The sequence below is a fragment of the Anas platyrhynchos genome, chromosome 29 (genome assembly GCF_047663525.1).
Source record: "Anas platyrhynchos isolate ZD024472 breed Pekin duck chromosome 29, IASCAAS_PekinDuck_T2T, whole genome shotgun sequence".
NCBI classification, from domain to species: domain Eukaryota; kingdom Metazoa; phylum Chordata; class Aves; order Anseriformes; family Anatidae; genus Anas; species Anas platyrhynchos.
In genome coordinates, this window is record NC_092615.1 from 3,462,925 (window position 1) to 3,477,090 (window position 14,166).

Sequence of the window (14,166 nt, forward strand, 5' to 3'; positions counted from 1 at the left end):
TAACTCTACCTTCATTCTTCTGTCCTCTCTGAGTCAGCAATTCACTGTCTCCTCCCATCATTACTTGGTGCTGTTTATGATTCCCAGGAGCCTGAAACACAGATTCCTGATCATGCTAGAACCCAGCTCAGCTCAGACTGCCCTAGGCAAGTTCCTTTTGATTGTACACTTATTGCCAGCTTGCAGGTTATGGCTGTGCAAATGGTCTAAACAAAGCTACAAATGAGTGCTACAACTTGGTTGTTTAACACATAACAAGCACTTGACACTGCCTCACACTGCCTAGACCACTCTCAGAGATTACAAGAGACTAGGAACTGTTCCTAATTGGAGTGTCACCAACTTGCTTGGGAGGTTAGACCATGGTTGTATGGATTTGTGCGGGTAGAGATTTTGGGGCTTCAGGCCTAGAGAATATTTAATTTACTGGTAGAGATATAGCTATAGCAGCCAGTAGAAAACCCAGATCTGCCATCGCCTTAACAGCACCTCACTGCTCTGTGTATTCAATGAAGAACAGGTAGAACAAGAGACAAATGCAGTGAAACCCTGGGAGTCATCTCAGAACTTCCTGGTTGAGTGTGTTTTACACATACATGGCATTGGAAGAAAATTCATGGGCCTAGTATGAGACTCAAGTCTCATTATCCTCATCATTATGCTTCATCATTATCCTTGGTCAGACTCTGGTCATAACATAGCTTTCCATCACCTTACCTACACAAATGTTCCCTTCAGAAGTCAGCTCATGTCCAGGCGGGCAGATACATTCAAAGCTGCCATCTGTGTTCATGCAGATCCCACCTCGGCACAGCAGCGGGTCCTGCTCGCACTCGTTGATATCTGCAGAGCGACATGAAATGTGGTTGATTTTTCCCTTCAGCTGGGTTTTCCCAATAATGGGGTGGTGCTGGTGCCAGGCACCACAGTTCTACCAACAGAGATACATCACAAAGCAGAGACACATCCCAAGATTAACAGGGTGGTGAATCCAGGGTTTATGTGAGCCCAGATGGATTTAGGGTTGCATTTTGGGAAACAGCAGCTGTTGCTTTGACCTCAGCAGAATGCAAAGCATAACATCAGGAGGAAATAAATTCCTAGCTTTGTGCAGATTATCCAGCAAGGATTAGATAGAATCATAGAAACATTTAGGTTGGAAACTACCTCTAAAATCATCAAATTCAACCATTAACCTAGCACTGCCAGGGAAGGGAAGAGAAAGGAATGGAAGGGAAGGGAAGGGAAGGGAAGGGAAGGGAAGGGAAGGGAAGGGAAGGGAAGGGAAGGGAAGGGAAGGGAAGGGAAGGGAAGGGAAGGGAAGGGAAGGGAAGGGAAGGGAAGGGAAGGGAAGGGAAGGGAAGGGAAGGGAAGGGAAGGGAAGGGATAACTGTAGAATGTGCAATGACGGCAGGAGGCCAAGCAGTGTTATCAAGAAAGACCAAGAATTTATCTGCATATAGAATTCATGTATACAGATAAATTTATGTATAGAACTGGAAATAAGAGGTCTACTAATTTCAGCAGTTATCTCATGATGATATAACTGAGAGCTACTTACAAGAAGCATATATTAACTAGAAAAGAGACCAAGCTACATATAACTATTAAAATGAGTGATGTAGCATGTGAGATAGCATTTAGGGCAGACAGATGAATCAGGTTAATCATAGCAGAATAACTGTGGTGCCATGGATAGGGTACGATGTAAAAAGATCTACAAGTTGAGAAGTTGCAATGGTATTTGAAAATTTGTGGCTTAATGTAAGTGTTGAACAAATGATATCAATTATGCCTCAATATAGGTGGATGTTTAGAGTGTGTATACATAAACAATCAGTGACAATAAATAACAGATGAAGAAACGGCTGAAAAGCAGTAGAAGGGGCTGAGTTGTCACATGGAAGGCATAGCCAAATATGAATGAGAATTTGAGCTCACAGCCACCGAGTTCAAGCTGCTGGCCTGGCAAGGCTCCACTGTGCACTAGCCAATCCCAAGTGTAACGGTTGTTGTCTCCCCATATGGCAGAAACGAAAATACCAGGCATGGATTCTGTCCTTCACTTGGTGGCAATGCCAGGGGCAGGCTCCAGCTGCTGGTGGCTCAGACAAAAGGAAGGTCAGTGGCCAAGGTCTGGTGCAAGGCAAGATCCAAGCCAATAAAGAATCCAAAAATGAAAAAGCCCTTAGGCTTACATTAAAAAAGGAAGGTAGCATTGCTATTGGAATTGCAGGGAAATGTCCTTTGGGTATAATAAGCAAGAAAGGTATAAATGAAAAAGGAAATATAAGGCCTTAGGCTTACATTAAAAAAGGAAGGTAGCATTGCTATTGGAATTGCAGGGAAACGTCCTTTGGGTATAGTAATCAGGAAAGGTATAGGAAAGAACTTTAGAAAAACTGGTAAAGCGGACCCAATCAGTTTCTGGATGTGCCTGAATATGTGATGTGGAAACTCAAACCTGTTGGTACAAAAAGAATCTGCCAAGTTTGTAACTGAGCTGCTTCAGAATCAGGATGTTGTCTCAGATCAGCAGGGGCTATCAAGGCCTGTCACATTCATCATCTCATGGAACTCCAGTTTTGAGTGATAATATTTTATTTTATTTTATTTTATTTTATTTTATTTTATTTTATTTTATTTTATTTTATTTTATTTTATTTATTTTATTTTATTTTATTTTATTTTTTTTACTGGACATGGGTGAGTTTAGTCCATGAAAATGATGAATTTAAACTCTGGTACAACCACTTGTAACAGCAACATGAGCTGCTGTACTCTACTACTGCAGTAGGTCAGGTTCCTGGAGCTGCTGGGGCGCCCAGGGTGGCCACTGGCTGGGGTAGAGGCTCAAATTCTGCCTGATGATCTTGAAAGGGCATAGACTCTAATGTCATGAGCTGGCTGTGAAAATGGCAGGCTTTTAGACTAATTTAGTACTACTACCAAAGGGCATGTGATGTGGCAGCCAAAAAAGCCCCCCCAAATTTGTCATCATCAGAAAGAATTGTGAGGACAGGAAGAATCAGTTTGCTGCTGTATAAAGTGTGCCCACATCTTGAGCACCGTGTGTGTGCAGCTTTGAAACTTAGGATATACTGTGAAAGCTAAGCAAAAGAGCCAAGGGGATGGAGTGGCTGCCTTATGAAAAGACACTGAAGTAACTGAGACTCCGCAGTCTGAAGAGAAGTAGAATTTGATTGATGCTCGCAGAATCAGCAAAGCAATGTCTATGCTGAATTTCCATACAAGAAGGGTGCCTTTGGTGAAAGTAGGATGAATCATTTAAATTGGTTAAAAGCAAATAGTTCTAGTGACCTTCTAGCATAAGCAGCCCCAGGAAGCTGTGGAGGTAGATAGGATCAGCAGGCAGCTGATCAAAATATAATTAGACAAGAGGTTCATAAGTGGATGTGGAAAGGTCTGGTGGAGAAATTGCCTGTAGCATTGCTAATAAAACTTGGTAACTTCCTTTGAGGCTGACATGCAGGACTGATGCACAGAGAGCCTGTGCTGTGCCTCATGAATCTCTGACTTCAATTTCTATACATTTTGCTGTCCTCCCAGGAAGATCTATGGCACTCTCAGCCCTTCACACAGAGCCCTTCCTCTCTACTAGTACTGCCATTCAGCACAGTTCTGCCTTTGCAACCAAACCAAGGTAGAAGACTCACTGCCCTGGAGAGAACAAACACTGTCAGGGATCTCCTCAGCATCAGGACTCCTGCAACACACCTAGATGCCAGTGTAGAAATTTGGCTTGATACCAGGGAATAGAGAGCTAATAAACTTCTCACAGCATCTCTGTAGGCCCAGGTCCTGAGTTGTGTAATCAACAGTGCCCAGGCGCAGCCAGAAGAATGAGACAAACAGGTAGCTGGACAAACAGACATATAGACAGCAGCTTGGAATGAGACCATTTGTCAGATCTGGTACCAGAGCCTCTCTTCCCCAGGGAAAAACAGTAAGGGTGCTGCTCTGCACTAGAGATAAGCCCTTACCCATGCAGTTCTTCATCATCATGAAGCCGCTCTCGTAGCCTTCAAAGCACTCACACTCGAAGCTGCCCGGCGTGTTGACACAGGTGCCATGGCCACACAGGTCTGGTGAGATGCGGCACTCGTCGATATCTGTGGGGGATGAAGAGCAGCTAGTGGTGGCAGGACAAGCTACAAAGCACAACAGCTGGCACTGGGCTGCCTCTCTCTGGTGTGGGACTGATCCTTCCTACCACAAGCTGCAGGAGGGTCACAAGCTGTTTGTGACCCTGCCCTTTGCTTCTCTGAACATCCCTAAGATAATTGTCATGACTCCTCTGGGTGCCACCATAATGCTAAGCATCCCACAAGGCAGTGGGATGGGCACGAGTGGTTCAGAGGAACATGGTTTTTCCCTTACCTGTACAGTTCCTTTCCTCAGCATCCAGAGCAAAGCCACTGCCACAGAGACATCTGAAACTGCCAATGGTGTTTCGACAGGTCCCATGAGTGCACAGGCCAGAGAAGACCTTACATTCATTCACATCTGTAGGGGAAGGTTGAACAGCAGTATTTCAGGACAGGGATGTCTGCAATGAATGTAGGGCCCCAGAACCAGGTTCCTTGGGCTGTAGCTGAGATAGGCTGAGCATAGCCCACGATTAGGCACTCCCCTCTTTCTTCTCACCTTTGTAGAAGGGCCTGCCAGAAAGCACATCTCCTCGGTTGGCAAAGCCAGGTCCCCTTGGGCAGATGGCCTTGTACTCGTTAGAGCCAACCTTGGGACATTCTTCACAATCGATGCCCCAGGCTGAGCCCACGGAGCAGCAGCACATGTCAATCCGGTACTTGCCCGGCAGAGGCTCCGTGCACTCATCTTCATCCCACTTCATGTAGCACTGTTCCACACGCACATCTGGTGAGACAGCAGAGATGAGTTCCTCCCTGCAGCATCTGACTTCTGGAAAGGCTGGAAGTATCTTTTTCTGGGACATCAGCCTTGTGCCATAGTTAGCATTGTCCTTAGAACAGCTTTGGCTGGGGCCAGAAAGCATCCTTCAAACAATGCCCAGGTATGGGCCATTTTGTTAAATGGCCACCTTGTTTGGGGTGATATTAAGGACTATTGATATGGCCATGGCTGGCTTGTGACTGTTGGCACCATGGCCAGAAAACAGTCCCTCTTTGGAGGAGCTAGTAGTGCAGATGACCCTATGAAGGGCACACGTGTTTCGTGATGTGCCCAGAAAGCAGCCAGGAATTGCTTTAGGGCTCCTGGGCAGGGTCATTAACCTTTACTGTTAGGTTATCTGCTTAGAGACTAATCACTGTAACAGCCAGTGATGAACAGGAGACCTTAGAAAACATAGCATGCAGAATTGGCTACCCCTGATATCCACACAAGGACAACAATTGCATTACTGGCTGGACCTGGGGACATGAAGCCGTGGCACATTTGCCTTGACTGGGCTGCTTGCTTTGGCTGCTCCTAACAAGTTTTACATACTTCAGACAGCAGCAGCCTCGGGGATTGATTGATGGCATGTGGTTGGGTATGGGATGGTTGGGCCTCTGTGGAGATGGCTGAACAGACATCAGAGGGCTTGGTCAGATGGGCCAGATGAGGTGTTCTTACCCACACATGTCCTAGCGGTGCCATCGAGGGTCAGCCCTTCTGGACACTCACACCGAAAGGAGCCGGCAGTGTTTACACAGCGGCCATTTGGACAGACACCAGGGAAGACATCACACTCATTTACATCTGTTGGCAGGAAAGCAAGAGGCACACATGAGGGTGGCACATAATCGGGCCCAGTACGGCTTCGAGGAGCTCCTGGAGAAGCTGGAAAGAGCCCAGAGCTGCCCACCTGGCTAGCACTGGAAGGCTGTCACACTGACAAACGTGCTGCAGGCACAGGCACTGCCATACCCAGACACTTTTGCAAGGAGGTTGCATCATGAAGCCTTTTCCGAGAGGAACAGACAGAGAAGGTGGTCCTGTTGCACAGGCCCACAGCTGGCACAGTGCTGACAGAGCAGCACCAGGACACATAAAGATAACTGCTGTGTGTCCACACACTGGTGCTACACACCAGTGAACAGCCTCTATTCAGAGCACCCTGTCTGCAGTGTTCAGGGCAGATGCCAAAGCAAGAAAGCATGAAATAATACAGAAAGTATGAGACTCCAACCAGCTGTGTCCAAACTCAAAGATGCAGAAGAACAACAAATAAACAATGACTATGTTCCCAATTTAAAAAGTCTTCTGTGTCCTGCAACACTTTACCTTCACATGTGACCCCCTTCATCCTGGCATAGCCCCGGGGACAGGCAGTATCTGCAAGAAAACAGGAAAACAGAGGAATATTAGCAGATAAATGGGCTGCATCCTACCTTCATGATTTGTTTGCCAAGAAGAACCTTACCAATCTCACAGCGCTCACAGGGGCTGCCCCATGCTGCTCCCAGTGTTGCACAGCACTCTGATTTCAGTGTGGCCCCGTTGATGTTGACCTCGCAGCGCCCATCCTGGATGTTCAGCCAGCATGTCCCTTTCATGCTGTCTGTAGGGACAAAGGCAAGGCTTTGAGTCAAGAGCTGCTCCTTGGCTAAGGTTCCCGATTTCATAACAGCCAGCCTTTCACAGTAAGCAGGTAGGAGAAATTACCCTTAAGCTGCAGTGTGACTATTGCTTTCTGTCTCTACTTTATTTATCAGACATGGGGCCAAGCACTTTGTAGCATGGACCCAAACTGCTGTTCCTTAGAGCCATGTCCCACTTCTATGCTGTGGAGCAGCATTTCTGTGCTCTCTGATACAACTACTATTGCACCAGTTTTGTGTCCTGCCCTTTTTCTATTCTCAGCCTGCTCCTCTTCTGGATAGAAAGAGTCCCTTCTGCGTAGCTGCGCCAGGTTGCTATACACCAACACCATGCAAGGCCCTGACCAGCTAGGAAGTGAGTACGTTCTCATCATCTTGGTGAGAAGGGTTCTACTTCATCTTGATGTGCCTTAATCCCAGCACACTAAAAATCCATCTGGTGAGTGAGAATACACTATCATGAGCTGTAGGGTCCCCTTGGGCCCCATGCCTGTGCTTTGTCTTGCTGCAGCACAGTTAAGGATTTCTGTCTGATACAATGCCCAGAGCACTGTCTGAAGTTTCAGCATTTCAGGTTTCCTGGATGCATAAGAGATGTTAATTGATACAATTAACAATAAGGAAACACAAGATAAGAAAGAAAGGCCTCCAACAATATCCACCCCTGGGCCAGGATCACAGGACTAGCTTCAGGTGAACAGCAAGGGCTTCTGCAGGGCAGTGCTGATATCAGTGTCCTGGAGTTGCCTCCAGAAGGCCATATCCTTACCCACACAGATGGTGCCACTGGGGTCCAGCTTGCTGCCTGGGGAGCACTCACAAGCAAAGGAGCCAGCATTGTTCCTGCAGACACCATTCACGCAAGGATTAGAGGTGCACTCATTGATATCTGCAGAAAGAAAGGGAGTAAGTGCTGTGGGATGCAGTCTTCTGGGCCAGGGACTTGGGGAGACAAGAAGCAAAGAACATGAAGAAGGGAAATTTTCAGCTGCTCAGAGGTTCACCAGTCCAGGCCGTAAGAATCCTGCATGTACAACTCCAAGTATGCGCCATCTCAAGATGGATAGGCCCTGACATCAGACACTGAAATTAGTGAGCTTCTTCAGTGTTGAGGGAAGCGATGGATGGATTGAGGCTAGTCAATGAAACTAATGGGAAACTGTGGGGCTTTGGCTTTCCTAATCTAATCCCTGGCTGCTCAAGCAATGTCTCTGCACCTCTCCCATGCTATCTGTCCTTGCTTCTGCTCTCTGTAGGCCTATTTTTCTGTTTGAATTTGGCCAGGAGCTCCTTGTTCATCCATGCAGGCTGCCTGGCATTTTTGCCCAATGTCCTCTTTGTTGGGATGCATCGCTCCCAAGTTTGAAGGAGATGATCCTTGAATATCAACCAGCTTTCTTGGGCCTTTCTTCCCTCCAGGGCTTTGTCCCATAGTACTCTACCAAACAGATCTCTGAAGAGGCCAAAGTCCAGGATAGCGAGCTTTCTGTGCTCCCTCCTTGTTGCCCTCAATATGCAAAACTGCACCGTTTCATGGGCACTGCAGCCAAGGCTGCCCCTTGTTTCACATTCCCCACCAGCCCCAACTTGTTGGTGAGAATGAGATCCGGCATAGCACCTCTCCTTGGTGGCTCCTCTGTCACTTGAAGAAGGAAGTTATCATCAGTGCATTCCAGGAACCTCCTGGATTGCCTTCTCCCTGCTGGGCTGTCCCTCCAGCGGGTATCGGGGTGGTTCAAGCCCCCTATGAGGACTAGGGCTTGTGAGTGAGAGGCTGCTTCTATCTGCCTGTAGAGGGCCTTACCTGCTTGGTCTTCTTGATCAGGTGGCCTGTAGCAGACTGCTGCTATAATGTCCCCTGTCCCTGTCCTCCTTTTAATCCTGAATGATGGACTCGCTCACTCAGGGATGCTGCTGGCTTAGAGGGAGAAGCCACAATGTTGACCATGGCCTTTATGTGTTTGTCTGCACCAGATGTGAGGCTTCATGGCATTTGCCATTTATCACATTCTTTACAGACAACGAGGGTTTTGTCTAAACAGATGCATAAAGTGCCAGTGTTTTGGGGCTTTGTGGTCAGCAAACAAATCTCTCCTACTACAAACTATAAGCTTTCAACCAAATACCCCAAATTTGTAATTTTGGTCAGGTTCTAGCTACAATTTTGGGAGCCTGGAAGAAATTGTTCTGGTTTTCAGTCACTGAAAAGCTCAGATGTTTTGGGGTTTGTATGTCCACTATTTTGAATGAAATTCCCTCTGGGAAAAAAAAAAATAATCCCCAAACCTGGCCCTGCTCCAGCTCAAACCACTCTGGGCAAAAGAGAACCAAAGGCACGTTAAACTCTGAGCTTATTTCAGGCAGGATGACAAGACATAGCTCACTCTTTATAACTTGCAAAGATGCTCTCTGTTGTCTTAAGAGTCACATTACCTTCACAGGTGTCTGTCTCAGTCCTGAAGACAAAGCCCTTGGGGCAGGTGCAGGTGTAGCTGCCAGGTGTGTTGCGGCACAGTCCATTGTCACACAGCAAACGATTGACAGTACATTCATCAACATCTGTGAAAAAGATAGGGTTTCTGAGCTTCAACACCAGAGTCCATTCTTTCAGTTTGCCAGCCCTACAGCACTCCAACAGCCTGAGAGGCACAGAAATGCTCCTTTTTACCCAGATCAATACTGTACAAGGCCTGACATGTAAGCAAACACATTCAGGTCTACAGATAAAACCAGAAGGCAGTTGAGGCAAAAAGACATCATATGCTGCATGTGCACCCCCTCCCTACTACCACTGGACTATGCCACACTGCTTTGTTATGACAGACTGGGCTTGGGCTGCCCTGAACTCACCCACACAGTTCTTGCCCGTGGGATCTGACTCATAGCCCAGGTTGCAGATGCAGCGGTAGCTCCCACGCAGGTTCTCACACATGCCGTTGGGGCAGATGTCTGGGTTAAGGGCACATTCATTGATGTCTGCACAGAGAAGGAAGCCAAATTAGATGGATCATGGCCAACCACAGACAAAGAAATATTCCATACTCTAATTCTTCATTGCTTCTTGTTGTCAGTAGCCAGCTAGGGCACCCCTCTGCAGATATCTCTCCTTGTCCCACCTTCCCTCTTGGTATAACCTAGTAAGCTCTGGGGAGCCTCACCACTTTCTTGCCAGTGCTTTGGAGCTAGGGATACACAGCTGATATGGCACGGGGCTCTGAGCTCAGGAGCAGAGAAGTGGACAAGTTGAGATGACTGCAGACTCATTACCATATGGAGGGCTCTCAGGTCCTTCTGTTATCTTCTTGAGTCTACTGACATTGCCTGTCTCCCACATACTCAGGTCAGACCATTTAATTGTCCTGCCTCTTTCAATAGGCAAGAAGGCGGAAGGTGCTCTGAGCAAGATGCTGGGGACAACTCGTGTAAACACAGAGTGTGATGGACAACCTACCTGTGCACATACAGTCCTACTTCAGGGGACCATTGCTAGAGGTAAAACAGGGAAAGAGCACCCAGACATGCTGGAGAGCATCCTGTGTGCAGCTGGACTGGCAAAGTGTCATGCCCATGGCCAGATGGTCACAGCAAAGCCCTTCCAATGGCCCCTGGACTAGCCATGGTCCCCAGACTTGCACAGACTCACTGACCATACAGCCACCAGGCTGGAAGAAGTCTTGGTCAGGCCGAAGTGAATTTCCTTTTCCTACTATTTGACATAAAGAACTGTTCGAGAACAGCTTGGCATCCTGGAACAAGAGATGTGAGAACCTAAGGCCCTGTGAGGTGATGGCAGGGCAGGGAAGGAGGGGAGTGTTCAGGTGAGGGCAGGGCCATGGGACAAGGAGCCCATAGGATGTTAAAACCTCAGCTTCTAAGACTTGCAAAGTGCCTTGGCCAAATCTATCCCAGCCTGAGAGATTTTGGGACCATTCTGCAATGATGTGCAGTGGGTCTCACAGGGCACTGCTATCCATGTGCATGGTGGGTGAACTCAGGCCTGCAGGAGGTCTGACAGTCAGAGATGTGGGTGTCCCTGCCATCACCAACCTCCTCTCCTCCCATACTGGGAGCTCTGTCCTTAAAAAGGAGAGTGCTCCGTGTCAACAGAACCAAGAACATGAGGAGAGCAACACAGAGGGGTGGCAGCCATGTGGACAACTCCTCCTGCTTTGTGCTGATATCACTTCACTGCCCTTTTTGGAGCAAACCTCTCGTGGCCGGGCAAAAAGATATTATCATGGCAAGAAACAGCCTCCCCACAGAACAAGGCACATTTTCATTTGTACAGCAGTGTCCTCGCAGTGCCATAGTGCCAGGTGGCAAGCAGCCCAGGCTAGGGCTTTCCAGACATTGCTGGCCTTTGTCTCCATGCAGTCGGAGTTCAGTTACATCCCCAGGGAACTGCAACCCTGGAGAGGTGCTGAGTGTAAATAGCCCTGGCTACAGGCAGTTCTGAGCTGACCAAAGCATGTCTGACATTAATATCTTGCTAGAAAGCATCTTATCATCAGCCCGAGACTGATTTCGGCCAAGAAATGGTACCCTGGAAGGAAGCCCAAGAAGCCACCAGCATTTTGCCTCTGGCTCATTCCCATTTGGAAAGTTTTGAAAGACCATAGTTAGCTGGCTGCGTTGTGTTCTTCCTGCTAATCCAAGCACTGCCCAGGGCTGGCAGCGTAGCTGCCTGCCTGACGTCTTGCACAGCTGTCTAATTCAAAGCAGCCCCTTGGCAGCATGTCTCATGCAGCACAACATGCACTTATCACCTCCCTCTCCTTGGAAGACTGTGAACCCTCTTCTCCTGCAACCTAGGAGCTGGAGGACAGAGGAGGGAAATAAGCAAGAGGATGCAACTGGTCACACTCTTCACTCCTATCAAAGCAGTGCGTAAAACTAAACTCTGTGTTCACATCCCCAGAAATGGAGTTGCTGCAGGGTGCCAGAAATCAGCTACTTGAATCAATACGCATGGTTGTTTGCTTAATATTAATTCAAGGTTTTGTAGGAAGGAGAAAAGACATAGAACACCCCTATCCCGTTGTGCCCAAGCCCATGTCCACCCACAGACACTCACTAACACAGCAATATGTTCTTGCACTCACAACCACCCAGGCTATGTAGCCTCCCCCGAGCTTACTCACAAAGTGCTCTCACATCACAGGCATAATGTTCTAACGCTCCTCCCTTATGGCACACGCTCCCACAGTCACACAGATGCATGCACACTCAGTTAAAGGCAGATGAAAGAAAGAGCTGAGAATGACTTTAGATGCGTCTATCTAGAATATAGGATTTGGGATGCATGTACCTCTGCCATCAGCTGTTATTCCAATGCCGCTGCTGCAGAGTGCCTGGAATTCAGCTGTGGAGAAAGCACAACAGAGCCATTATCTTTTCTGGACAGTTCAAGTACAGTGGCATTAATCTGGGATTTATTATTTGTTTGTTAGAATGCAATTTGTGGGCTTCCAAGCAGTGTCTGTTTACACTTAGGCAATGTATATTTTAGAGCTGATACTCCCAGCTAATAGTCCGAAACGGTGAGAATCTCTGCAATGAGATCAGCATCAGATTTGCTTGTTGATTCAACCTGATTTTGTTGACTGCAAGGTTACACCCCTTACCCCTCCATACCATTGCCAAGCTGTCTAGGCCATCTCGTGAAGAACCTGTCACAGACCCAGAACATCTCTGAGCACCTTCTTGGCTTTTGCAAACCCAGAGAGAAGAGGAGCTCACCGGAGTTTTTGGCAGGACAGGGTTGGCAGGGCTCTCCAAAGCCATGATCTGGGTTAGCACAGCAGCACTCAGACTTCGTGACCGCTCCTGGAAAGGGCCGCGCACACGTGCCCTTTTTAATGCCTCCGTAACAGGTGCTGCGCATGTGGGTGTCCACACAGACTCGTCCATCCACCCCAATAGCCAGGCCTCCAAGGCATTCACATCGGAAGGAGCCCTCTGTGTTTATGCACCAGCCATTCATACAGATTCCTGGTGTCTCACACTCGTCGATGTCTGGAAGATGAAGCACAAACTGGCTGTTAAGCTACCCATGGGCAGGAGAACACAAAAAGGGGCTTTAAGCTTATTAGCATTATTATGATGCTTTAGCATAATGTTCTGCCAGGCTCTGCTGATGATTCAGGGAAAGGAATAGGGATCTGGAGGTCTTCAGTCTCCTGAGAATGAACCTCTTCTCAGAGCAGCAGGGTCTGGACTGTGCTATGTTAATGGAGCAGCGAGACAGAGATTTCACCTTGTGTCACAGCGGTGTCTTAGAGGAGTGCTACATTCTCCTCTTCTTCCTTTCTCCACTCTGCCTTCACACCCTAAATTTCCTGACTTTGGGAGGTGACACACGAACCCTGGTGGAAGATACTGTAGAGACTGGGGAAGCCATGGAGATAATAGCTTCCAGCTAACACTGTGTAAGCCATACAGAGCTTCACAGCCCTACTTAACCTCATGTGGAAAGAGGATTTAAGCTCAAATTTGCACCAAAATAGTTGAGGTGCAACAACGTTTTCGCTTGTGCCCACTCTGTTGTTAGGGAAGAATTTCTGGCAGCAGAGCAGAAGATGCCTGGAACCAGCTTTGCTTTTTCTTAGCTTCCCTTGGCCTCAGACTCATTGCAAGTCCCCCAAAACATGGGTGGCAGGCTGGGAAGAGGGCAGAGGCCAAGCTCAGAGACCTACTCACCAACACAGTAGCGTCCATTGGGAGCCAGCACAAAACCTGGCTTGCAGATACATTTGAAGCTGCCATCTTCATTGATACACATCCCATTGAGGCACATATTGGTCGTGGCACATTCATCATGATCTAAGGAGGACAAGCAGAAAAAATGAGCAGAGTCTGAGAGCTGCAGCAGGACTCTTCTGTGCTCAGACACTCATGTCACCAATCTTGTAGTCAAAATGCTTCTTACGAGAGTAGATGCTAATCCTCAGCTAGAGTTCCCTCTGCTACTCCTGTTAAGAACTGTCCTGTACCTCAGTCAGCTGGTCCAGCTTGCAGCAGGACTTGTACCTTAGCTGCTCTCAAGGTGATAGAGAATATCCTGCTTCCATACCTCTGCTCTGCTCTCCTCTCCTCTCCTCCCAAGAGATACCCACTCAAGATACACTCTGCCATAGCAGCGTCTATCCAGGATGAAGGCAGATCAGCACAGACTAAAGTATCCCCCAGGCGGGATATAGTCTCAGCTCAGCTCCAACTTCCCCAAGGTGATGGATGATGACGTATCGGGAAATAGCTTACCAACACAGTTCTTGCCATCAGGGGTGATTTCAAAGCCAGCATTGCAGATACACTGAAAGCTGCCATCAGTATTAACACAGCGTCCATTCCTGCACATCACTCCATTCATGATGCACTCGTCAATATCTGGCAGGGAAATAAATATAGGAAATCAGCGGCAGGTGGAATGAGGAGCACTTCCAGCTTAATCTGCTCCATGAGAAACCCAGAAAAGTGCTCTCAGTCTTTCACGGTGTATTCTGTTCCAGGATGACAGTTTTCTCCTCTGTGCAAACTGCAAGAGGTGGAAATGCATGAAAAGCTCTCTGCATGCTCTGGGAGC

At 47.8% G+C, this 14,166-nt stretch overlaps 1 protein-coding gene across 5 annotated transcripts in view; it reads right to left on the reverse strand.

The window, feature by feature from the left end:
* The window catches only part of LOC101790805 (fibrillin-2), a 116,513-nt gene that overhangs the window by 26,569 nt on the left and 75,778 nt on the right, over nucleotides 1-14,166 (reverse strand). For all 5 annotated transcript variants that reach the window (XM_038169201.2, XM_038169199.2, XM_072029151.1 and 2 more), the window contains exons 14-27: nucleotides 13,845-13,970; nucleotides 13,284-13,406; nucleotides 12,324-12,599; nucleotides 11,893-11,946; nucleotides 9,435-9,560; nucleotides 9,018-9,143; nucleotides 7,354-7,473; nucleotides 6,407-6,544; nucleotides 6,268-6,318; nucleotides 5,617-5,742; nucleotides 4,669-4,896; nucleotides 4,402-4,527; nucleotides 4,005-4,133; nucleotides 718-843 (exon numbers count right to left, since the gene is read on the reverse strand). In XM_038169201.2, the coding sequence (XP_038025129.1) occupies nucleotides 718-843; nucleotides 4,005-4,133; nucleotides 4,402-4,527; nucleotides 4,669-4,896; nucleotides 5,617-5,742; nucleotides 6,268-6,318; nucleotides 6,407-6,544; nucleotides 7,354-7,473; nucleotides 9,018-9,143; nucleotides 9,435-9,560; nucleotides 11,893-11,946; nucleotides 12,324-12,599; nucleotides 13,284-13,406; nucleotides 13,845-13,970 (1,875 nt within the window). The remainder of the gene's footprint in view (nucleotides 1-717; nucleotides 844-4,004; nucleotides 4,134-4,401; nucleotides 4,528-4,668; nucleotides 4,897-5,616; nucleotides 5,743-6,267; nucleotides 6,319-6,406; nucleotides 6,545-7,353; nucleotides 7,474-9,017; nucleotides 9,144-9,434; nucleotides 9,561-11,892; nucleotides 11,947-12,323; nucleotides 12,600-13,283; nucleotides 13,407-13,844; nucleotides 13,971-14,166) is intronic.